This window comes from Idiotropiscis lumnitzeri, chromosome 14, assembly GCF_059441095.1.
Source record: "Idiotropiscis lumnitzeri isolate Australia: NSW breed Sydney's pygmy pipehorse chromosome 14, RoL_Ilum_1.0, whole genome shotgun sequence".
Lineage (NCBI taxonomy): Eukaryota > Metazoa > Chordata > Actinopteri > Syngnathiformes > Syngnathidae > Idiotropiscis > Idiotropiscis lumnitzeri.
This window is the reverse complement of record NC_142404.1, coordinates 14117194-14142652: the sequence shown is the minus strand read 5'-3', so window position 1 is coordinate 14142652 and position 25459 is coordinate 14117194. Positions and strand designations below refer to the sequence as shown.

At 40.6% G+C, this 25459-nt stretch overlaps 3 protein-coding genes across 6 annotated transcripts in view; 1 reads left to right on the top strand and 2 right to left on the bottom strand.

Annotated features, from left to right (window-relative positions):
• The window catches only part of ikzf2 (IKAROS family zinc finger 2), a 66349-nt gene that overhangs the window by 40682 nt on the left and 208 nt on the right, over positions 1–25459 (bottom strand). Inside the window, exon 1 of one of the 2 annotated variants that reach the window (XM_088315302.1) lies at positions 22606–22641. The exons of the other annotated variant lie outside the window; for it this stretch is intronic. The gene's annotated coding sequence lies outside the window, so the exon portion shown is untranslated. Of the gene's footprint in view, positions 1–22605; positions 22642–25459 lie in introns of those variants that run through there. 2 annotated transcript variants of the gene reach the window in all.
• The window catches only part of erbb4b (erb-b2 receptor tyrosine kinase 4b), a 237843-nt gene that overhangs the window by 212203 nt on the left and 181 nt on the right, over positions 1–25459 (bottom strand). The window lies entirely within an intron of this gene.
• vwc2l (von Willebrand factor C domain containing 2 like) lies at positions 9905–24860 on the top strand. 3 transcript variants are annotated; one of them, XM_088315304.1, is made up of 5 exons: positions 9905–10644; positions 10998–11067; positions 11138–11519; positions 19718–19847; positions 23767–24860. In XM_088315304.1, the coding sequence occupies exons 3-5, from the start codon at positions 11139–11141 to the stop codon at positions 23913–23915; spliced, it is 660 nt and encodes a 219-aa protein (XP_088171430.1). In that variant the 5' UTR covers positions 9905–10644; positions 10998–11067; position 11138; the 3' UTR covers positions 23916–24860. The 3 variants fall into 3 exon arrangements, with proteins under 3 accessions (XP_088171430.1, XP_088171431.1, XP_088171429.1); XM_088315305.1 differs by having other exon boundaries at positions 11001–11519; XM_088315303.1 differs by having other exon boundaries at positions 10998–11519.

The following is a 25459-nucleotide window of genomic DNA, read 5'->3' as shown; positions in this document are numbered from 1 at the left end:
TCCTGCTAAAAAAAAACAAAAAAAAAAACACAGTTGTGGTGAAGCATCCCAAACGAGTAGGAATAAAAGTCCGTGTCTGAAGCAGAGTAGTTGGTTGAGGTTGTAAATGAGCATCATAGCGCAAATAATCAAATATGACACAAAATGAATACTAAATGGTAGTCATGGGAAAATGAAGCTTCAAGATATTTCATCAACCAGTTGTCGTATTTGTTCGGCTCCTCGAAAAGGTACTTGAAGAGCGGTTCAACATAGGGCTGAGAGCCCACGGACTTGCCATTTCTTACCACACCTCTTTCTTTAAACCAATCGTACCATCTAGAGGAGTTCAAAAATGCAACAACTGGTTCATAAAACATCTTGAAGCTTCATTTTCCCATCACTACTAAATAGTGAATAAGTGGAAAGGTGAACGTTAGTGCAGTAACTAATTTAGATGTCCCCAAAACAGTGATTTATTCACCTGGTGGAATGATAAAAATATTAAATAAATAAGAGCTTGTTTTGAATTCAAATATTGTTGAAAAGGAGATATTTATTTTAACGCTATATCGCCCAGCCCTAGTGCATGGCTTTTTTCTCTCTGCTAGAGATGATAAAAGCCATGATAGATTTGGCAGTGGGCAGTGAATCTTGTTGGAACAATGTTGCACTTCAAATTCAGACTGTCTTACATGACCTCCGCACGTAACCTCAGTGTACCTCACAAGAGCTCAGCAAGAATAAAATGTTGACCTCTCTGCGCTACTTTCTCTTGGGCTGTCTCTGGCTTTGTGTGGCATTTATTGCAAAACAAGAACTGGCCTTAAAAGTGCCTTACACATTGTGCAAGAACTGTTTTCTTTTTTTTTTAGTTATGGGCGAGTGGTTTATTGTTTTACGCAATTATTAATATTGTTTCTGATTGCAAAAAAAAAAAAAACAATTTCCAATCTAAAACGTTGCTCAATTTTCGTCGAGTTTAAAATATTTAATTGAAAAACAGGTGTTCCATTCTTCGGAAGGTAAATTTTAATGAAGTGCTTCTCAGAAAGTGCTCCGAATGGAAGATTAATCTTATGGGTTTTAATTTGCTTGGAATAAAAACTTCACAAACGGAGGCAAATGTGAGCAATTCAACAACATCTTAAGTGGATTGTGACACAAAGAACCAAAGCGCAGGGTATTTTTCCTGAAATATCACATTCATTGCTTTAACTGCACCAGATTAATCACATTTTTGGGGCACGCAATTAAGATCACTTGGAGGGAAAGTTCAGTTAGCAATGTTTTGACAACAAACACTTCCCCCGCGGAACTGTTTTTCTCCAATGCTCTTGAATTAGCAAAAGAAAACAATTGTGGCACTACCTTGCATCAAACATGTACTTCATAACTAATTCAGGACTCCTGGTCCTGGTCCATATTATTTTCTGCCGCTACGGAAAAAATGACAGTGTTCATATACATGCATAAATCCGTAAATCTGGTGCACAACTTGCCGTAAATACGCTAGCAGAGGTAAACGATCCCGAGGGGGCATGTGTGAACCTTTTTTTCCCCGCCATACTACAATAAAGTGTAATTGCACATCCACTCCAGTAGTTGGCAGTGGCGCTCTCCTTAACCATTGTGCGCAGCGAGTATTAACTCTACTATAGGTTTGTTTTTCAACGGAAATACTATTATTTATAGTCGATTGAGATTGTTTTCTTCTTGCTGGGGGGGGGGGGGGGGCATAACAGAAAATAATTGAGAAGCACTGGCTTAATGAGATGTAAATGATTGAATGAAATTGCAATATTGTAAAACACCAAAAACAATCACTCCCAGTCCCAGAGAGCATACTTTTTGTGATTCTTCTTCTGAAACGAATAGACCCGAAAGAGAAATAAATCAACACCTTCCGATATGTCATTAAAAATTACGAGCACTTTTTCATTTAGTGAGTTCCTCTTAGATTCACGCTCTCCATATCTCACTGCAGCTTTGACCCATGAATATTTCAGAGAACTGACAAAAGTGTCTCATTCTAGTGAAAAATCCGACGACCAGAGGGGAAGGACGGACAGACGAGAAATAAGCCTCGCAGTGTGAAAGATTATAGACAGAAAAAAAAAAAGTTAATGAGCAATTTGAGGATTTCTATGCAGAGTTTCTGCTCATTGGACAATCCATTATTCCTCACATTATCGATGCAATGTGCTGTAAACTGAAAAAATGTAACACCTCTCTCTCTGAATATGTTTCCACAGTTCTTATCATTTATGAGTCACATTCATGTCTAATCTGTGTGCAGTAAACCACAACAAAAAAAAAAGGAAAATCCTTCAACATCCCCAAAAACCCCTTTTGTTTGTTTTGTTGATGTCGTGTGCCGTGTGTGACCCTTGACTTAAGTACCGCAATGAAATTGATCATCTCTTACGCCATTATTTCACTGCACAGCAGGCCATGAAAACATCCCTTTGTCGTACATCTGCCCGGCACTAAACATCAGAGACCTTCTTGTGAACACAGCCAGTAAACAGTTCCCATCGGAGTTAATGAGCAAGCACGGGGCTGGAGGGAAATTAATGCATTTTGACTGCAGAATTAACACACACACACACACACACAAATACTAGTTTTGCGTACAAGTTCAAGTCAAGTTGAGTTCTTGTAACAGCAAAGAAATGGCGTTCAAGACACATTTTTTCAGGTTTTTGCAAATGCCGCAGCGTGAATTGATGAACATGAGGCTTGAAAGTCAAGTAATAATCATCACATTCACAGCAAAAGCATCCCACGGATTCTTTCGTTAGGAATGAGAGAGATAGCATTTACGGAGTTATATTATGCATTTCGAACAGCCCCGAGAGTCCGTCGTTTTTCAAGTGCAGAGTAGAGTTAAGTCAAACCAAAAGCTGCTGAACTGAGCACGATGACCTGTTACATAACAGCGCAGATCTCGGTTGGAGTTAAGCACGTAGGAGCCAGCTACGGGGTTGCTGCAAATATTTTTCAAAGGGGGATGGATGTCTTTTTGAATTATATTTTGGGTTTATTTTAAGGATTGGTTCGCTGACGTCAACATTGGCACGAATATAATTGGTTTGCGTGAAATGACATCAGTACTAAAATGCTCCCCCGTGATGAGATTTACGACAAATTGTCACACCCACTTTTTAGAGCTCGGCTTGCTATTTTTTTTCCGGTTTCAGCATCTACGTCACCCAGGGAGGCAAGCGAGGTAATATTGCTCAAATTGTCAGTTGTGTTGCGCTTGAGCACGAGAGCTCATGTGATCACCTCCACAAAATCCAAAATACAGAGCCGATCGATTCTCCACTTACACAGGCCGAGGCGGACAAAGGCAAGAATGCGCACGCGAACCCCGACCTCGGACATTTAGCTTTTCGAATCTTTTGTTAAGTGCAAGGAGGCAGCCAGGCATCAATGTTAATGCTGCGGTACCGTAAGGTGAGAGCGGATGGGGGGCGTGGCCAAATCCCTGATTAAAAGTAGTAGGATAATGAAAAATGGGCCATCTTGGAACATGTCAGTATCAAGAGGGGGTCCGATATACAGTAGAGAGTTCTTAACTCATTCACTGCCAATGACGGCTATAGACGTCAAAAATCTTTTTTTTTTTCAAATTTGGCTGCAGTGAATGAGTTAAAACAGGTATGCATGCATACAGACTGACTGAATATGAAAACTGAATTCCCATTCAAAAATATTCATAATTTACATGGCTTCTAAATATAGATGATTAATCGTGGATTAGAGTTGTCATTTACTGAGGCTTTCATCTACTTCCTGTTTGAGTGAGACTTTTTTTTTTTTTTTTCATGTATATCTGCCGTTAGTCATTGTAGCAACAAAGTCTCACTCGCCTCACTCAATCTGTGTGGCGGATTTATTTTTCAAAGGCTCCTCACCATAATGATGGTGCCTTGATGTTCCTTCACATCTCCAACTGAGTAGCACATTGGGGTGAATCAGACCACCGATGTCTCAGCGGATCTTAAAGGATACTGGCAAAATGTCAGTGTCGGTGCATTTTAAAATAGACATCATTTTATGATAAATGAGCTGCTCTGACACTTTGTAGAAAAGGTCGAAGAGTTGGAAGGGGGGATTTCGTGTGGCACACTCTTATTATAAATTTCTCAAGATCGCACCGGAATAACACCGTCGGCTTCCGTGTTGCTGCCGCATTGATTGACATCTGTTCTCAGACATAAAACTCTCGTCACTTGACAAAAATAACCCATGAAAGGAACGTATTTTGGAAAACAAGCGGTGGAACCGGCTTGACTGAACATGTCTTGCCATTCATTACGCTTGTGCGACTGCCATTCTTGTGAAGTGCTCCCATCAATCTCTGGTGGAGTGAATTTAAATAGGCACTCTAAGAGCTCCTTTAAAAAAAAAAAAAAAAATTTATTAATTTATTGATGTGGTTGACCAAGCCTAACTGCCATCATTAACCATTATGTACCGTAATGATGACAGATGTTTTCCAAAGTGATGAGCCTCTTCAAACGCCAACCGATGAATCGCTTCCGCAATCAAAGCACATCATGTGACATCAACTGGGTTTTGTTGACTCTTATTGCGACATCATGTGACAACTCTATTCCGAAATGAGGGCTCTCATTACCCGGTTTCTTTCTACTCAGATGGCAACATGAAGAGTGAAACTTGGATTTCTCCTATAGATGTACATGAATATTAAAAAGAAAAATCATCAATCTGCATGATATAGTACAGACATGTTTTATCAATTATTTAGAGGAAAATGTTTTCTCATCACCGGCCAAAAGAAAACACACACTCGACACGACGCATAATATATTCAGAGTGTGGGCTATGCATTCGCAGTTAAAGCAGACAAGTCAGTGTGTCGTTCTTTATTAAATGTATCCATTTTGTGTCAGACAGCATCGAAATGTCACATTAATTCCACAGAGAATAATTAAATTTTGATTAATCCTCTTGGAGCTGTAATGAATTTTGGACTAATTCGATGGGAATCATAATTTGTGGTAGATACTAATTCTCGCAGATTGCATTGCAAAACCGATGAAAGGCCAAAATAATCTACGGTTTTTGAGGCATCTCCCAGAGAATTAATGACAGATTCTTACAACTATTTCATTATTACTATGCATTTTTATATTATTTGCTTTATGCTCAATAGACGCTGAAAATGTGTTTTAAATGAATAAAAAAATAAATAAAATTTAGTAAATTCAACACACCATTTTTTGGGGTGTACATCTGCAAACAATTACATGGTAGCCATTTTCTCATTGCTTTATTTCAGGACTGAAACTTTGCTTGTTTGAAAAAAAAAAGATTAGTGAGATTTAAAATAATATTTTGTTGGAAAAAAAAACTTCCCATAAAAGTCTGTAAATATCATCCAGGAGAACATTGCATCGCATATTCATATATGAGTTAAGGTAAAGGGGAAGGAGAGGAAAAGTCCAAATGTGATATTGCAGTCGCGACATGAGACTTGATTAAGGCTCTGTGAAGTCACGTAGGCACTTGCAGAGATGACAAAAGCGCTTTAAAAGGACAAATGGAATGTAAGGGTACCCAGGGCGCGGACGGAGGACTGAGGATGGATCCGCAAAATAGAATAAAGTGCCCGTCTCTGCAAAAAAGGAAACCAGCCAAAAGCTAATTAAATAACCGAGAAAACCTTGTTTGCAGTGACCCACAACTGTCACAGATACGCAAGGAACTCCACTAAGCACACAGAGGGTTTGATTTTCAACATCATGAAATATGAATAAAATATAATTTCGGCTGGTTGTGACGATCTTTGAACCGACTGCGGAATAGAACTGCATAAAAAGTGCAGTCCAGGAGATGATCGGGTTAAAACACGGGTTCAGCAAAACCAAAAAAAAAAATCACAAGAAAAAAAAAAAAATCAGGTAAGAAATGGTCATCACCACTTTCCGGGAAAGAAGCGGCAGCGGAGATGCACACGATGATAAAACTGTCACGAAGGGTAATGTAGCGACTACATTCGCTGTTTTTGTGCAGACAGGACATGTATGTTGCCATTAGCCGTAATTTGTTTCCTCACTGCGAACCAGAAGATGGCTGCGTGAATTGTACAAAGCCATTCATCTTAGCAAACAATTTCCTCGCCTACTTTAATCCCCACTCATGCAAAGTGTTTAATTCTTTTCACTCTCTTGACAGAAATATAATCAACAAAGCATCATCATTAATTTGGACTCTGAGAGTCAACTTAACGCAAAGCAGACAAGGGAGGTGCACTCCACACTATTGTTAGCAAACAAAGAGGGAAAAAAAATGCAGTGTGAAGTTGAACGCATTCAGCAGCTAAAAACTCTCAATGGAAAACAAAAAAGTTTTTCCTCATAAGAATGAAAACAAATAGCTTTTATTTGAAACGATCAAAGCTTTACCTCCAACTTGCCAAATAAATTCCTGCCCAGATGTGTGTGATGCCACGGGAAAACATTACTCACTGCTTTGTTCACTCAATCAAAGGCAAAACATTTACCTGGATTTGCCGCGCAAGTAAGACGTTACTGTATGCTCTCCTCATCATCAACAACAACAGAATTCATACAATTTATACTGTAAATAATACAAAATATGTCATTGCATGTGGCATCCAGGTTGTACTTAAACGGTCACTTGTTCATTTTTATTATGATTTACAAATAAAATTGAACCTTAACAAGGATTCGAAAACAAACTTTTCCTGCTGCAAAAAAATAAATAAATAAATAAATTGCACGCGTATTTTTTGTTAAGTACCACATCGCATCCTCATTTTTGCTGAACAAATTCATATGAATGATCTGTGAAGTAATCAAATGTCCTTTTTTTTTATCATTTTTTTATCACTCAAGCCCTTAGTAACAATGGCAAGAATATTTGTTGTCGGAAATAACCCTCCTTTTTTTGACCACCAATTTTCCCCACTTGCCAATCAGTGACGGCATCACAATGGCTTTCTTTTATTTTTCCTCGCAACCATTAATACATTTTCTACATCCCGTTCAGGTCATGGGGAGCTGTCGCCTATTCCACCTGACTAGACTACAACAATCACAGTCAGCGTCTGGCATTGTCAGCTTCATGCACAACGCGGACCACCCACTGCACACCGCCCGTTAATAACATCCCAGAGGTGTTCAGTCAGCAGCAATCGGTACGCCACCTACAACAACTTCAACAAATACATTGACAGTATCTGGAAGCAGAATCCGCAAGTCTTCAAGTTCATATGGAGCAGTCAAGGAGGTATTCATTCATGTTACTACAAAAATAAATTGCAAATAACAGCAACTCAATCCAATGTATGGAATTGTGTTTTCGCCGGCGTTAATTCAAAGGAAAAAATATTTTTGAAACTGAAAGGCATATTGTATAGAAAGAGAATCCGTTATTAGCTAGGCTTACACAACGCTTAGACTTTATTAAGAATGTCTCAGTCAGATAAGTCTGCAATAACCTGAGGCCGCTCCCTCTGCGCGTGTGTCACTCGCCTCATGCTGGCTCAGCTTTCTAAGTATTCCGATTTAGAAGTTAGCCTGAATAGGCAGCGACTGAATCGAATGCTTAAATCCTTCTTGGAGGCTGTGAATGCTTTGGCTCTAATGGCTAAACTATTCCAACATTTGGAACCAAGTCTGCTTTAGTGAATGTGCTGCTGCAGGAAAACACAGGCGGCGGAAGGCAAAGGGGTAGGGGGGGGGGGGTGGTCCTGCAAAGATGCTGAGGGGAATGAAGAGCTTCCTTTCCATTAGCTGATTGAATTGGAAGTTCTGAGGGCTGGGAATTGTTTGCTTGCAATCATCCAATACAAGCAAGACTTAAGCGCATCTCCCTTCTGGATGGAAATAAAAAATACATTAAAAAAACATGCCACCATTTAATAGCAACGTAAAATGCAGGTGGCCTCATGCTTTTGTCCTTTCTCTGCACCTGATATACTTGTTTTTTTATTTGCTATCCTTGCCATGTTTCGGGTGAGCCAGAGTGAAAGCTTAATGGACCATGGTGTGCCGGAGTAGCTGGCCAGCTGTCCTAGACAGACCTCATATTAGGAGCCATCTTTTTTTCGCATGTGCGGTGACAGATTGACTAAATAATACATGTTTACCTTCCGGCACCATTGCAGGCTGCAGTGTGAGAAGAGAAATGGAGAGGAGAAGGTTTACAAAAGTGTTGCTTCTTTTCTTCTAAACCAGGTCAACAGCAGTGATGTTTCTGTATCGGGGTGGGGGTGGGGGGCGGGTTGAGCGATGTGGCTGGTGCATGATTTAGTACAGGCTGAAGTGCAAGAACAAAAGACGCATATGGTTTGAAGAGTCGAGAGAGAGAGGGTTATCCAAACTCGGCATATCGAGAGCCACATACATTTACGCTTTTGTTTTAAATTGCTACAAACCGCAGGTCTTAGCTTTGTGACAAATGCTTCAGAAAGGCAATATCGGTTAGCATAGTTTTGCAGATGACACACAGCGACTGTATATTTATGAATGTCAGCTGGTCAATTAACGCGAGCAAATAAACAACTGGATGACTTAAAATTCCCTTCAGATCAATCAAAATAAAACGGAATTAATTGTTTTGGGCAACAAAAGAAAGGGGATTGTTTTTAATCAACACCCGGGGTCGCTGTCTCGAGAAGCAAACGATCACGTCCGAAATCTCGGGGTACTGATCGAGTCGGACCTGACTTTTAGCAATCAAAGCAAATCAATCACTCAAACAGCCTTCTACCAACGGAACAACATATCCAGACTGAAGGGTTGCATGCCCCAAGCTGACCAGGAGAAACGTAGCCATGCTTTTATCTGCAGTAGACATGATTATTATAACGGACTTCCAACTGGAGGTTCCTAAAAACAACATCAAACAGCTGCAGCAAAATTCAGAAGGCTGCAGCTCGGGTTCGGAACAGCACAAAGAGATCAGAACTTCTCCAGAAGAACTATTCCAGCTTTTCACTGGCTGCCATTCAGCTGTAGAATAGATTTGAAAATTTGCTACTGGTCTATAAATCACTAAATTATTTGCGTCCTGAACACATAAGAATAAAAATTCTGACTGAATAAAAACCCGCTAGGGCTCTGACGTCTGCAGGCTTGAGTCAATTACTGCGCAGAGTTCAAAGTAAACATGGTGAAGTGGCATTTGGTCGTTATGCTGCACGCAAATGGAATAAGCTGCCACATGAAGTGAAGTCAGCCACAAGTCTAAATACTTTTAAAATGTGCCCCCCCAACATTCCTTTGATTATAGTCTGATAAAGATTTTCAGAATAAAGCAAGTCAATAAACAGCAGCATAACGGGGGGAAAAAAATAAATATATATATATATATATATGTGTATATTTAGGAAAAAATATATATTTTCTATTTTTAAGAAAAAAATATATTTTTAGCATTTATTCTACAAGTACGTTCAAAAGTATGTGCAAGTATCTTCAAATGTCAGCTACCTGGCAGTCAAAAATGTTTACTCCACATTAGCAGTTCCACGCTTCTGCACATCTCTGATTTAAAAAAATTAAACATTTGTTGGCCAGTATAATCTGTTGGTCGTGTTTTTATGGCAATGTAAAACGAGTTTTAAATTATATAAAATCTGTTTTAGTATCACAGTCTGTGGTACATTTACGGGGGAAACTACGAACAAGGAAAATATTTAAAAAAAAATCAGGGTAAATAAATAGCACAGCATGCGCAGTGTTTCTAGTGACGTCACAAGCGTATACACGTTGTTTCATGACATACAAAAAGGTTGTCCTGCAGTGATGAGCGAAATCCGCACACACACGCACGCCTGCACACAAAACAGGTGCACGGCTGCATGCGTCTAACTTCGGGGGGGGTTGGGAGCCTCACGCACATTTTACCAGATGGAGTCTAACCTTGTAAATTCACCAGCTGCTCCTGCAGGAATACGTATCTGTGATTACTGAGCGTGCAGCTCGCCTTCCTCGGCTTGATTTTTAACCCATGCACGACCAGGAGGAGTTCTCCTCGGGTGGCGATGCATCGGATGATGTCGTGTGTGCAGAAGATGACGCAGACGAGTGGGGGCGCTCTGCACTCCTCTTCTCTTGCAACCATAACGCAGCACTCAGAGGCTTTCCAGGTTGCTGAAAGTCGGAGCGTGTCCTCCTCTGTCTCGACTCTGGTCAAAATCTAACCTTCACTCCCCCTTTTTTTTCATCGTGTGCTTTCACATGGACTCTCTGTGGGGATTTTTTATGGGCTCTTCTGGCTGATGGATTTATATGCACGCGTGTATGCGCAACAAGAGTCCGCTTAGAATATTCATTTACACCTCTGGGGAATACTGAATTAATGTTCAGGGAATTTTAATCGTTGACCGTTTGGACGTGATTTGATCTCTGAGGTGAGTCGGCTGAGAGGTAAATTTGACGCAGAGCTACTTTAACGTGGATGACATGTCAACGCGGAATCACAGAGGCTATATGGTTGTTTTGATTTGATGTGGGGGAAAAAAAACACCATAGCGTCCAAAAAGGGAGATGGTTCTAGTTTTTCTAGGAAGCTGGTGAAGTTTCCAAAAAGGCAAACCGATTACCGCAGGCTTGGATTTGGACGCAGCGTGAAGAAAGGAGCCAATTAAATCAAAACACGGTGAGTAAAGTAACAAATCCTATTAAATGTCATAAACGACATGTAGCAAATACAGTTTAAAAACATGCAAAAACTAAGATTTCGTATCACTTGAAGCAGGAGAGTGCATGAAGTGTAAAAAAAAAAAAAAAAAAGAAAGTAATTGCGAAATATCGAAACAGCGTTGCGCACTATATTGGTTTAATTATTAAGCACGCATAAATGATGGCACGTGACTGTTGAGCGGACGGGTGGAGGAAATGAGTACAGAATAACCTTCCCTGGATTTTATAACAAAATACAATCGGTTTTAAATGCATGGATGTGAACGACACAAGAGAACAAATATTATAGTTGTCCTTGCTTCCCAACAGCAGCCCCATACTTGATGTGGCAATGGTGGTCGTGATACGACAGGGTCGACCGGATCCAGAGTGGACACCGGTAATTTAGGGATGACATCCCCGTAACCCCCCCCCCCTCGTTGAATGTGGATTTTTACGCCGCGGTGAAGGATGGCTCCCGTCCTCTCGGCCGCCGTCGTCCTCCTGCTGGCTCTCCTCGGCCCCGCCGCCACGGTCACCGACCCCGAGGATTACGCCGGAGACGAGGCGGAGCGGACGGGTGAAAGCCTCGTGTTCGACGACTACCGGGGGAAAGGATGCGTGGACGACAGCGGCTTCGTCTACAAGCTCGGAGAGCGCTTCTACCCGGGCCATTCCAATTGTCCGTGCATGTGCACGGAGGACGGGCCCGTGTGCGATCAGCCCGAATGCCCCAAACTTCACCCCAAGTGCACCAAAGTGGAACATAACGGCTGCTGCCCAGAGTGCAAGGAGGTCAAAAACTTTTGCGAGTATCGAGGGAACACGTACAAAATTCTGGAAGAGTTTAAGGTGAGTTGTGGATTGGTTTTTTTTTTCTTCCTCACTTTAAATATGATTTAGCACACTCAGCTTGTTTTGGTGCCAGGAGAAATGTGTCAAGTAGGAGAAAAAGACGGTAGAATTATTTAGTAAGAAAAGAAGTTACTACAGATGAAAAGTAAATGCAACTTAATGAGTATTTTATGTACGAATTAATTACACTGTAATCCCTCCTCCCTCATAGTTGTATAAGTCCCAGACCCCCACAATAAGCGGAAAATAAAGACAACAATCAAACAACAGAGAAAGAATAAATAAATAAACTGTTTATTTATTTAATTATTACATGATTAATAGGAACTTCCCACTCTCACACACACACTAGCAGCGCTAATGTGTTTCATCAAAGGCTGTGTGTGGCTTAGTGAGTGACGTCATTCAGTCCATTTGCCACGCAGTTGGTTTTCGTTTCATCTCTATCCTGCTTTGTTGTTTGTACCGTTCAATAACGGCAGAGTATCTGAAGCTCACTAATCATTTCGGGCTCTATGATTGGAGTAAAAACGGGCGCCTCTTCATTTTCATGCCGGGACAAGTCTAATTTTGCATGTTTGCGAATATGGTAGATTGCACTTCGTCTTGATTGGCGTTCCGGCGTATTCTATTGGAGCTGCTGGCAATCTGGATTTTAGACTACCTAAAAGCAGGTCTAAGTTGTAGCGTAGGTTGAGTTATGCCATTTTGGTGGATTCGACCGAGTTGCAGGCTGACAGATTTTGAGCTTGGCGGAAATGTGCGGTGGATGACATATTTCATTCATAAATATAACAGCGTGGGAAAAAAACCTTTTCTATCCCATAATGATTCAAACCCGCGTTCCTCCTGAGCTGAAAATACTAGAAGAGAAAAATGTTCAAGCAAGTAACTCGAAAAACTCGCTAGTTGGAGCATTTATATAGTAAAGGTGTTTGGACAGCGTTGGATGAACACCGCACACTTGTTGGCTTGAGTCAGAGTATCGGAGTGAAAGGAAGCGGAAGCGGTGCTGCAACTTTGTAGTAAGGAAGTAAAGTGGCATCTCTTCAACAACTAGTTTTGAGGAGAAGAGGTCCTGCCAGGGGTATAAAATATGACTGAGTGTTGCAGTGATGTCATTGTCTCTGCAGCATCAGACGTTCCCTAAAGCAACGTCAGAAGACAGATGGGAGTGATATTTGGATTTATGGACACTGATCCATAGCTGGCAAAAGAAGGCATTTTCTTTTCCAGTGGGTTGTTAAACATCATAGCATCACTGTCTAGGCGCAGATATTACTTGTGATACTGTATTAAAAATCGGCATAAGAATCTCAGAGGGGATTTTAGAGACAGTTTTGGTCCTTTAACAATTGTTTAGAGGTGGTCCATTTCTGCACTCTTCAAGGGCATCGTTAAAAAAAGTCAAACAGAATCATAACGCCTGACATACACACATGGAAGAAATTGTTGGCACTGTCCCATTAAAGTTTTATAAAGAAAGAAAAACCCACACAATAGTCAATGAACTAGCTTGAAATTGACAAAAGCCTTATTATAAACGAGGTGGAATGTCCTTTGGACAGATGAGACAAAACCGGAACTTTTTCTCTGGTCACATCAGCTGTATGCTTACAGTGGCAAAAATGACGCAAAGAAAGAACAGAACACTTTCCCTACAGTGAAACTTGCAGGAGGCACGGTTACGTGCTGGGGCCGCTTTGCTACATCTGGCGCAGTGTCAGAAAGCTTTATCTCAGGCGCCTCAAATATGTTGCCAACCTATTACTCGACTAAAAATAAATAAACAACTAAAAAAATAATAAAATAAAATTAATAAAATAAGTGAATAAATAAATAATAATGAAATAAAAATAATAAAATAAATAAATAAATAAAAATAAAAATAAAAGCTCTGATCTAAACCCTACTGAACATCGGTTTAACAGAATCATGAAGTCTCCAGATCATGACAGCTGGACCATTCAGTTGTTTTTTTTTTTTTTTAACTATTAACTTTATCTAACTATTATAACTTGCTTCAGTGATCCTTGTTTAATAAACACATTTTGTCCAAGTGTGTATTCCAAGAACTTTTTAGCACTGAAGCAATTTCTACAGCAACCCAATGCAGATGCACGATTGTGTATTCTGCTGATATTCAGTGGCTGACTGAATTGTTTCGAGGTGGTTTGGTCAACATCGCTACAATAAGCCCTTTGAGCTCAACCGTATTGTTGTTTTATAATGAATGTACTCAGCTATTCAGGTAATACGATGACAAACATGGTTTCCCATTTTGCTTGAACAGATATTAACTCTCAAGAGGCATGGCATTGGGGTTTACACAATATCTGATGCTCTATTAGTCACCGACTACTGAAGGCAATAAACCGGGGAGAACACTATTTTGCTCACGTTACCAGTCCATTAAGACTATTTCCTGCTTCTCTCTACATTATTTAACTGGATATGCATTTTTTTTTGTTGCGAGGTGAGCTCTTAGTTTGGCAAAGCAAGCAATTTAAAATCACTTCAGGCTCGAGAAAATATTATACACTATTGTGTGTTGCCCAACAATTTCGATTCCATAGATGCACTCTTATTCGTGTGTGGAATCTGCACATTCCAAAAATGTGAAGGTTAATCTGCACTAACTGGTGTGTGTGTGCACGTAAGATTCAGTTCCTCATTGTTTAGTTTTTGGATGATTTCTCCTCAGACATTACAGTACAGGGATGGGTGAAAGTGAATAACTCCTTGGTAGCATTTTCAGCATTAAAGTTTCACGCAAGTACGTGCTAACACAAGGCCTACATTTTGGAAAGTTACACAACAGCGAGAAATAAAGTGTCCGACATCTAAGAGAGGTTTAGCTCAAGGACAGACATCACTCCCAAACCTGCGGGGAATCGACTCGTTGTTGGTGAACAACAGTGAAAATGTTACGGCGGGCCCTGCAGGTAAAGTGCAGGACAGACTTGGATTACAAAGAGGCATGTTTGCGTCCTAACAACCGGATGTTTGGGTTCTATTTTAAATTGTTGAAAGAAAATGATGCTTGACCCTGAAACAAGCTTGAAGAGATTGCCCTCGCACAACAGAGAAGGAAGGACAGTAGGGAATTGAATTACTGTTAGTGAAACATCAAACCGGCCTAGACTGACATGGACCATATGCAATAATATATGCTTTTACAGGAATTATGGTTCATCGCGAGTGTGTTATGCGTGCACGTGCATGTATGGATGCCATCGGTGAGAGTATCGCAGGGATGTCAGACTCACCATGGCAAATTATAGCCAATCTGTCTGTTTACATTTCAGTCGCATTGGCAGACATTACGATTTGATCGGGAAGTCGAGTAGGCTACCATTAAATGAAGATGAAGAGGAAAACAAAGTGACGAATGCCATATATGGATGGATGAGGTCAGAGTTCAAGCTGCGAGTACATGAATGGCAGGGAAAATGTTGAAGTCAGAAAGGAGGGGTGTTAACGTCACAACGAACAAGAAAATGCACAGATGGAATAATCCAAAACAGACCAGGACCACGGGGGAATAAAAAGAAGACAAACAACAAATTGTAGCAAGGCCCAGGGAGCTAAAATAAATCCACTCCGAGTAACTGTGTGACAATGCCCAAATGAGGAAAGGAGCTCACTGCAGCATATTCAGCAGATGATGATGATGATAAGGAAGGGTGCGACAGATCACGAGATCGAAAAGAAACGTAAAACGGGAATTTCTTGACGATGAGATGCACACAAAAGAAATCACAAACAGCAAAGAATCAACCATGACTCACCAAGTAAAACTAAACCCTTCAACTAAGAAAAGTAAATGCAACGCCATTCAATCAAAAATCCTCTTTTGGCCGCGACAAAAGAAAGATGGCCAGGAAATTTGATAGATGGGAAGCAGGACAGATGCTGCTGGTGTTGTTTTCTTGTTCATACTTTGAAAATGTTTTTGGTTTTTATTTCGTCTGTGGTTGCATGAAAAAAAATCATCTGGCTCCAGATTATTTTTTCAGTAGACTATGCTTTTTTAAAAAAAATCTGTCATAATATCTATCAAAAATGTAACTGGAGCCAGATGATTTGGTTTTGTGGAGTTACGGGGTCTGGGGACGACAATTTTTATGAATAAGACGGGAGGGTACCAAGATCACGGCCGGAGGGCGGGAGACTGACCCGCAAAAAAGGGTCAAGTGCCCATCTCTATTATTTTACTATAAAATTATTTTTTTTAACTCCTTTGAAAATTTCACATAATATATTTGGTAGTAACGTTATTTTTTTAGAACCTCCACAGCAGTTTTGCGGAGTGTGTTCGGACATAATTGAGCATGGCTGGGACTTCGTGCAGGATGTGACTTTCATGATGCGGGAAAATTGATTATTTCACACTTCAACCAGTGCTTAACATATTTTAAAGAGTGACAAAAAAAGACTTAAGTATGACCTTGAGGAGTTTTCCTTAATGTCCTCAAATATAAAAATCGGAGGCGCTCGAGTTGATGGACTTTAAAAAAGGACTTCTCGGGTGGTCTTGCGATTTTACCAACTCAAAAGAATGGGGAAAAAACTTGGTCGGACAAAAATGAACCGAAATAACTTTAAGGCCTATTACCGTGGCGGTCTTTCATTTCCAGGCAACCTCATTTCACAAAAGGGCAATTGCCTCTTTACTGAATGCCTATTTATGAATACAAATAACACGAGAAGTTCACTTTCAGTCATTTCACTTTCGGTGCTGCAATTTCCAAGTTGTTAAGTAAGAGCGAATGCATCGATACGTCAAACACAGACCTTTTGCATGTTACACACGTCGTTAATTAGTACCTCAACATCTCGCCACTGACATATATGGGATCATACATCTCGTGGGAGTGTGAAAAATGATTACTCCGATTGATTAGAGCATCCTATTTACTGGTGTTGACAAGGGCTCGTTTATGAAGTGCATGCAATTAGACTCTGAATTACTTTTATCCCTGCTTGAAGTGACTTTTGAATGAAGTAGATACACCCGTTGGGCTTCCAGCAACGTCTTACCTCTCGCTCAATTTTTTTGTATTCGCCTGAGCTGCCCTAAAATATTTACTTAATTTTCAACAACAGCATATTGCACATTTACGCATGAACCAGGTAAGCCGGTGACGGTTACTCAATGATTCATTATGACCTATACCAGGTGTGGGCAAACTACGGCCCGGGGGCCACATGCAGCCCGTTTAATGTTTTAATTCGGCCCGCTGAACTTGAATTTTTTTTTTTTTTTTTAATTCTAAATAATGAGGTGTTGTAATGCTTTTGTTCACTTTCATTTAAAATTAAATGTAATTTTTTTTTTCTCCGATGAGGTGAGGTTACCAAAACACTCCATCCGTCTGCTCCTGGTCCGGCCCCTCTGTCAAATTTTAGAACAAATTGTGGCCCACCAATTGAAAAATCTTTGCCCACCCCTGTCCTATACAGTAGTGGTCCCCAACCTTTTCCGCCGCAGACTGTTTCATACAAGTCCATCCCGTTTGTTTTGTGGACCAGCAACCGGTGTTAGGGTGGTGAGAGTTGCTGGCACTTGATGTTAATGCTAACAGCTAGCTGCCAGCCGGTACGAGCCACTCGTGTCAAACAATGACAGCGTAATTAACTAGCGGTTTGTTAGCGTCCCAAATTAGTGGCTGAATATGATTTTGCGATGGGTTGTGTCGATGTTGGTGGCAACTACGTCATGTCAATTAAAATTGCGATAAAGAAGCGAGCCAATGCAATACAATGCGTCATTAATTTGAGGGCTCGTTTCTCAAGTTGCCAAAATGCTCCCATACGTGTGATTTACGTGATCCATGTGAGGTTTCAACTTCTTTTGCTGCTGTTATAGTGACAAATCATGTTGCCCTCCGCGTATTGTTCCCACTCAAACCATGGCGCATGATCCGTATGGCTCACGGGTCAAAGATGATCCGTTGCACCACTTGTCACGAGTACATCATAAATGTAATGGAGCGAAGCCTGTCACTTTTCAAAACAAGATATTTTTTAGCCTCAAATAATAAATAAAGCAAAAGTATTGCACATTTTCTTTCCTTTCATCTGTGCAGTTTGCCGCAGCCTGGTCCAAATTGCCCGGTGGTTGGGAACCTCTACTATATAGTTTGAGAAATGCATGGTATGCTAATGAGGAGAGACTTTTCTCCCCAACCAAAGTATTTGAGCACATTCACGAGTGCTGCCGGTGGCTATGCTTCTTGTACTATATTATAATGGGAAATGTGATCTGCACTAGAAGCTGAGCCAAATATAGAAGCTAAGTAAAAGGGTATATTGTTGTCACCATTGTTATTCACAGGATATTTTCCCTGCTCCATGTTTGGCGGCAGATCAAATAAGAATCCAAATTGGTGTAAGCCGGTTCCTTAAGCCTCATTTAAATAATTGTCCTGTTCCAGCGATGCAATTTCTGTTTGCGCTGCACTTTCGTCCCTATTTAGCAACTTCAAACTGGCACATAATTGATAATCTGCTGCTGAGCCAGGGCTCTGTAAAGGAGACGGGGTGCAGAGTAATAACATTCCATTCACAAAAACAGAGAATTTTTGTCTCTAATCTGGTTTTAGATCTGTTGAGGTGGTTGTAGACAGTTGGTATTCCAACACCTGTTTTTGAGCACTCCGCTGCCCTCTAAAATAAAGAAATAAATCAACTATGCACGTGCCTGTATATGAAATGTTGGCAGTAGCCGCGGGAAAACAACATGCAAGCAGCAAGGAACCCTACTCCACACAGACTTGAAACACATTCTCCTACCTGAGAGGCAATATGCTGACGGTTAATACTTGCTCAAGTAGCATGCATTAGCAGCTAACATTTATGTATAGGACAGCAAAACATATGTCCATTTTCATTTTCAATAAATCATACATAAACCAGGCCTGACGACTTGTTGCAGTCCGGTGGTTCATTTTAAGTCAGGAGCCCATAGGGTCTTCTTCCAAGAGAAAAAATGAATGAATAAAGAAAGAAAAATCCATTCACGTTTTATGTCGCACTCTATTTGATGGTCTGGACCAGCTGCTCCGAGCCAAGTTCTATGCATGTCTGGACATAATGTTTCTCTTCTTTGCACAATAAATTTTTAACTGGCATTTGTGGGTTTAACCAAGCATAGAAGTGGTTAACAAAAAGTAGTTCTAAACGTACCCAATGGGCTTTCTTTTTCAATGGCATGTTGTTTTAGGGTAATAGATCATGGCTGTTGAGCTCACACTAAGAAAATTGTCGTTAGAAAATGTATCTAGCGTAGCACATGAGAAGCTGCATCCTGTTTCAACTCGTCAAATTATAAATCATCTATTTTCTGGGATTATTTTAGAGGGCTTTGATGTCAATCACAGCTTGTTATCTAAATGATTTTAAAAGCCTGGATTTGGTGAAAGCCACAGAAAGACAAACGTCGTAAGCACTCAAAGGGTTCAGCAGATTGGCTTCTTTTGTATCAACCAGTCGAACACTAGCGAGTCACCTTCAAGAATCCTTTTGCGACATTTACTCACAATATAAAGTACTGTATTGAACTGTAACTGAGATGGATTCAGAGTGCTGCAATTTTTGTATGCAAATTCTGAAGGAGTGTGGAAATAGAGCGTGCAGTTCATTCAGGATTTGGAGGAAAAAATGCATACGGTTTGAGGACCTGTGACATTACACGAGAGGGAATCATTTAGGGCAGGGGTGGGCAAACGTTTTGATTGGCGGGCCACAAAAAAAATACATTTAATCTTAAATGAAAGTGGGAAAAAAAGGATTACAACAAAATATATGTCTTTGACACACTACGGTATTTAGAAAATAAAACATTAACAAGGTTTATTCATTTAATTTTTTTCAAGTTCGGCGGGCCGGATTAAAACATTTAACGGGCCACATGTGGCCCCCGAGCCGTAGTTTGCCCACGTCTGATTTAGGGCAACAAAGATACTTCTAGCAAATTTAATACAATTTCAATTTATTCATGTGTGTTTTAAAAATCTATTCTACTATTCTACTCTAGTCAGCGTTTGCGCATGAACAATTTTTTTTTAAAAAAGCGCCATTTTTAAAACTGCAGGGGAAAAAAATGAGCACGTACAAGCGCAAACATTCCCATGTTCAGTGACTCATCTAACCTGCATTCTTTTTTTTCCCTCCTTCCTCTTTGCCCACAGCCGTCACCTTGTGAGTGGTGCCGCTGCGAACCAAATAATGAGGTGCACTGTGTGGTGTCTGACTGCGCTGTCCCCGAGTGCGTCAACCCCGTGTATGAGCCGGAGCAATGCTGCCCCATCTGTAAAAACGGTAAACACCAAACTTATCCACTCACACACACACACTCTTCAGACTTCATTAAAAATAGATTAAATGAAGACAAGTTTATCTGGACTGTCTGCAACATCGGATAACCACATATTTAGAGGAAGAGGGTGTTATTGTTGGGCTATAATGAATTTGAATTATTACCACAAGCTCTCTGGACGACAATGACTGGTAGTTAGTTTTAATTCTAAACGACACACTGCGCGGAGTTTACAATATCTCATTGATTAAAGACATGGTTGAAGGGAGTAATGGGTCTTTGGAAAGCTTTTTATCTCCCAGTGGCACAATGTGCACAGCCAATTCCCCAAATTAGCACAAAGGAACGCCATTGGGTCAGTGGTTATTGACAAGGTGAAGCCGTCAGATGTTTAGGATAAAGTAACTGCTCGTGTGCACTGCCAGATTACAAAGACAATTTACTGAACTCGGTTGAGTTTTAAACGGCGGTAACACGTGCAATGGGGTGAACATAATCAGATGTGGATGGGAGCAAGCTTCATTTACGCTCCCTAGGCTACTAGTTCGAGTAGTTTTAACGCAACATACTATTGGCTTTTATTTAAGTACTTTTGTGATTAAAACAAAAAACAAAAACCTTTACTCTGTTACATGCCACTCGCTAGTGGTGGCAAAATGGAGCTTCAAATTTGCTTCATGAACCAGCTGTAGTATTTTTGAACTCCACTAGATGGCACTCTCTGTTCAACATTGAGCTGAAAGCACACTGACTTGCCATTTTTTAAACCCTTTCTTTAAACCAACAGCGTGATCTAGAGGACTCAAAAATACAAAAACTGGTTCATGAAGCAAATTTAAAGCTTCATTTTCCCATCACTACCACCCGCTACTTTAAATTCATCATTGCTAGTGCAACCTATTTTTTTTCGTCATTGACACTACTGACACGTGACCACCAATCCAACCACATTTGGCGCCGTTTCATCAATCAAATAGAGCCAGACAGTCACATGACTGCATACAGTCTTTGCGGCCCCGCCCACACAGAAGCAACGTTTTCAAAGTGATTTTTGTTTGTGTGAGCCCTGGCTTTACATTTAATCCATCAAAAGTTGCACATACTGTACCTATTTTATATTTTTGCCTGGACATCCATGCTCAGATTAAAACAAAAAAAAAAAAGTTATTCTCCAGTTTCTCTGGACTAGAGTAGTTGTTTTCCCTGAGAACTTAATCATTGGAGGACTACTTTTAAACAAACGACAAATAGTACCTATATTTGCAATTTTCGATTACTCTAATCACCACTGTGCATCTGTGCGGCACGTCGTGCATTTTAGTGTTAGCTTGTTTTAGCAGCCACTTCCTGATTTATGGTCACCTCCATGGTAACTCAAAGAGTAACAATAAATTAAAGGGGAAATCAACGCAGAAAAAAATTCTTTACAAGGCATATGTGCGGGCCCACTAGTCCAAACACAGCATTCTGCTTTACATTGCGTTTGTGGAATATAAATTAAGCATTAAAATCCACACGTTTTTAGCCCTTTTATACAATTTGTAGACAACTGAAAATGATATTACAATTTATTAGGGCTCAGATAATGACCAATCACGGCACAGTATTAGTAAACAGGTGTTAGCTGAGCCCTGAGCAATTGTGATCTCATTTTCAGTCGACAGCAAGTGACAAAATGGCCACCCACTCAGGTGGCAAAAAAAAAATTAAAAAATGGTGGCTTTTGCTGCTTAACTTCCAAAAACGCAATATTAATCAGAATGCTACGTTTAGACGAGTGAAGACGCATAGATCATATTAAAAATGACTTTTCGGGCGTTGACTTCCTGTTCATCTCATTCACTGCCAACCAAGGTAAAAAAAAGTGAATGCATTTTTTGGCTTCTATATCCGTCAATGGCAGTGAATGTGTTCATTTATTTATAAGTGTAATAAACACAAATACAGTTGTCTGGACCGGAATATGAATTGGATTAATAAATCAAGGAAATATGTCGTCTTCTATGATATTAAGCCTGATGAACTGACCCTCGTTTGCAGTGCGGTCATACAGTATGTCATTACCTCCAAAAATAAAAAAAATAAAAAAGAAGAAATAACCCTCGGGGTTCAACAATGCTACTTGACTTGTCTCTCTTTGACCTGAATCAAGGATAATCACTCCCACGCACTCCCCAAGTATTTTTGTGCTCGCCATCGCATTCCTCAAACGCCATTTAAAACTTCGAGCCAGATTACTTTCATTGTCAAGTGGTGAACGCCCTCTAGGCCCCGGCAATGTCGCTCATTAAAATTCATGCTGAAGTTTGTACCTTTTCTCTCTTCAATCCCCCACTTGCTTTGTAGAACCGTAGCACTCATCTGCATTTGTGTGGTATCGTCTCTCACTTCCCTTCAGGGGCCGTCGAAAGTGATGTGAAATGAGCTAATTAGCTAATGATTGAGTAACATACTATCTCTGCCTTTTTTTTTTTTTTTTGCCAGAAACTCGTTATTCAGTCTTTGATTCCGAGTTAGTGGGATAATCACGGTTTGTTTCCGGTTTGTTCCATGATACGTTTTCCGTGGTGTGTACGCCATTGTAACATGTTATCAACACAAATTAAATAAATATCAAAATAAATGGAGATAGCAAATTAAATACAATAATATAGCAGAGCTGTCCTTTTTCTTGCTTCCAGTATCGGGCTGACAACGACGCACATACCGAGGAAATAAATTGAAGGCTTATGATAAATGACCTTCTCAGCTCCTACTCACATTTTTTTTCCCCCCATACGTTCTTCTATCTGTCATCCGCTTCTTCTCTTTTGTCTTAATGGTGACTACATGCTGTGACTTAATAACGCACAGCAGAGGTGGCCTCGAGACACTTCTTGGAGAGAGATAATCCATCCTGAAAGAACACAGTGACAACCCACGGCATTTAAGGCTAGGCTTGTCATTTCCGCGCTCCCTCGAGGGTTCCAGATCTAGCCCGGGCGGCAAAATAAATTTCCAACGAGAGTGGCCGACTCATGTGAGTGTGGACGGGACTCGATAATAAGGGGCTGTACTGCTTCAACAAACATTTGGGAGACATGGCAAGGGACTCGGAGAACAAAACATCCACCAGTAATCTCCTCGTTTAAGGTTTCGGGAAAATGCCAGTAGATGCTAGGAATGCGTTTCGCGCAACAAAAGTTTACTCTTTACACTTAAGTCAAACAGGGACAGTCCACACAAGCGAAGAAAAAAACCGGCCAGGGGCGATTGACTTAAATAAAAAATATCAGAGTCACGTTAACATTAAGACATTCATCAGTACTTGCAATGAACCCTACAGTGCGTAGAAGATTTATGGGACATCGCTTCTCTCTCTGGCCACTCAGGGGAACATTTTATGGTCGGATTTAAAGACTAATTCAAAGTCACCGTCATGCCTTTTTAACGGCTCAATGATTGACTGAAATAATTGAAACTGGGACGGATTCATGGCACCTATCTGTATGCAATCATCTGGATATAAGGGAGAAAAGTATTTCTGTGAATTAGTCGCGCAGCTGTATGACAACAGTCAAGCGAGTTGCTTGAGGAAAATATGTGCGACGTGACGTACGTCGTCCTCCTTCTACTGCAAGCTCATTTTCACCCTCTTCTTTCTGTATTTTGAGCCACTGCGCAGTGCCGAGCCAACGCCTGGCACTCGACCACGCTCGCGGCGCATTAGGATGCAAAGCGCTCCATGTCCAGGGAGAAGGGGAGACTAACAAAAGAGCTTAAGTGTTGAAAAAAACTCCGTCTGGGCTCGCCTGCGAAAATAGTATGCTCGGACTCTCCTGACTGAAGCTCGACTGGAGAAACTCTCCGGACAAACCGCATCCGCTTTTGCGTCGCTCTAATTCCCGCTTTCCTGTTTTCTTCTGCCGTCCCGTGCCGCAGGTCCAAATTGCTTCGCTGGATCGACGATCATCCCGGCTGGAATTGAAGTCAAAGTGGACGACTGCACCATCTGCCGCTGCCACACTGGGGATTGGTGGAAACCGGCGCAGTGTTTGCGGCGCGAGTGCCTCAACGGTCAGTCATCATAGAGAGACTCCGGTGTGGACGGGAGAGCGGTTCAGGCGCGGTCCTTGCCGACCTACTGCGCCATTTTATATGATTGACAGGGCCGGAGGAGAAACTCGGAAACAACCTGATGAGGAATACAGTACAATGTGATCTGTCACAAGCGTCACGTGATTGCACAGTTGATGATGGCGCCGATGATGAGGATGATGATAATGTTGGTGGAGGAACTGGTCTTCAGTCTTCCCCCCACTCCAATTTTAGGCTCCAATGTGCAGATTTTGACTTTTGCAGCTGTCAACATTTCAGAATTTTCCTCACCGTGGGTAATGTGAATTAATCATCGTGATCGTTTCTGTTGTTCTTGTCTGACACAACCGAACAGCTAGACAAAGAACTGGAAGCACACTTGTCTGTGCTTTATTTATTAATTTTTTTTTTTTTAAAGCACCCGAGTGTCACATATTCACTGTCAAAGCTTGTTTACAAGATGCACATCACATTTAAGTGTGTGTCATTTACATGCAATTATGATATGAATTCACCTCCAAACATTGACCGAGTTAAATAATGTGAATTATATTAATCAATGGGGCGTCAAAACACAAAATAGTATTTAAGTAGTAAATATTTGTGATAAAATGATAAACTGATAAACACGATGAGTAACTGTTGATGTCAGGTCATGAGAAAGAAAGTCTGCTGGTCTGAAATTCATTATAGAATTTTGATATTCACTCGCCATTTTTTTTTTTTTTTTTTTTTTAATTCTTGACGTTTTTTCACCTCGACTTTTTTCGTATAACTCTCCAGGTCTAGTTTTGTCACATAGTTTTATTGTTGCAATGTTTCGTTTGTTTTCTAGTGTCTCTTACTTGTATTAACACCTTATCGCATTATCGAGTGTGTTCATAACAATTTGGGAGAGTTAAAAAAAAAAAAAAAAACTGCTAAAATACATCGAAAAACACCTTACAGCCCATCATTTCAAACCGACTTTCATTGATGTGTAATTTTTTTTTCCCCACAAGAGGTTCTTATCCTCCAAATATGACTACAAACCAAATGTTTTCACTTGGAAACAAAGTAATTAGCGTGCCAAGAGCAGCCTGCTTCCATTTCCCTTAATCAAGCTGTTTGCAGTGTTTAAAATCCTCCGGCTGGGTGCTGAGCACCGCTACAGCCTGCATGCAGACAAAAGAGGCAATCTACAAATGCTTTTAAGCAGCATTAACATGCATATTGTCATCTTGAGTAAGTGCGAGCACTCACTTCCTTCGTGTCGTGAAACGGCACTCGTAAAAATCTATGCCTGTTCTTCCAAATGGCTAAATATTGGATCAACATTCCGTTTCAATGGCACCGATGTGGTGTGCTAGAGATTGGAGTTTAAGAAAAGCCTGCAGTGCTATCTTGGTATTGTCAAGATAAACCACAAGAATCGTTTAAGCAATGCTAGACTGATTATAGTGAAAATGTTATTCAGTGGAGCTTAAACCTTCTCCGAAAAAAATACTGTTCAATGTCCAAGACACTTCAAGGAGGGTCTTATTGTTTGCCAGTTGGT

Coding starts and splice junctions, on each gene's coding strand:
- vwc2l (XM_088315305.1), top strand. CDS start 11,139: ATGGCTCCCGTCCTCTCGGCCGCCGTCGTCCTCCTGCTGGCTCTCCTC. Junction 11,520..19,717: donor AAATTCTGGAAGAGTTTAAG/GTGAGTTGTGGA, acceptor CTTTGCCCACAG/CCGTCACCTTGTGAGTGGTG. Junction 19,848..23,766: donor CTGCCCCATCTGTAAAAACG/GTAAACACCAAA, acceptor CCCGTGCCGCAG/GTCCAAATTGCTTCGCTGGA.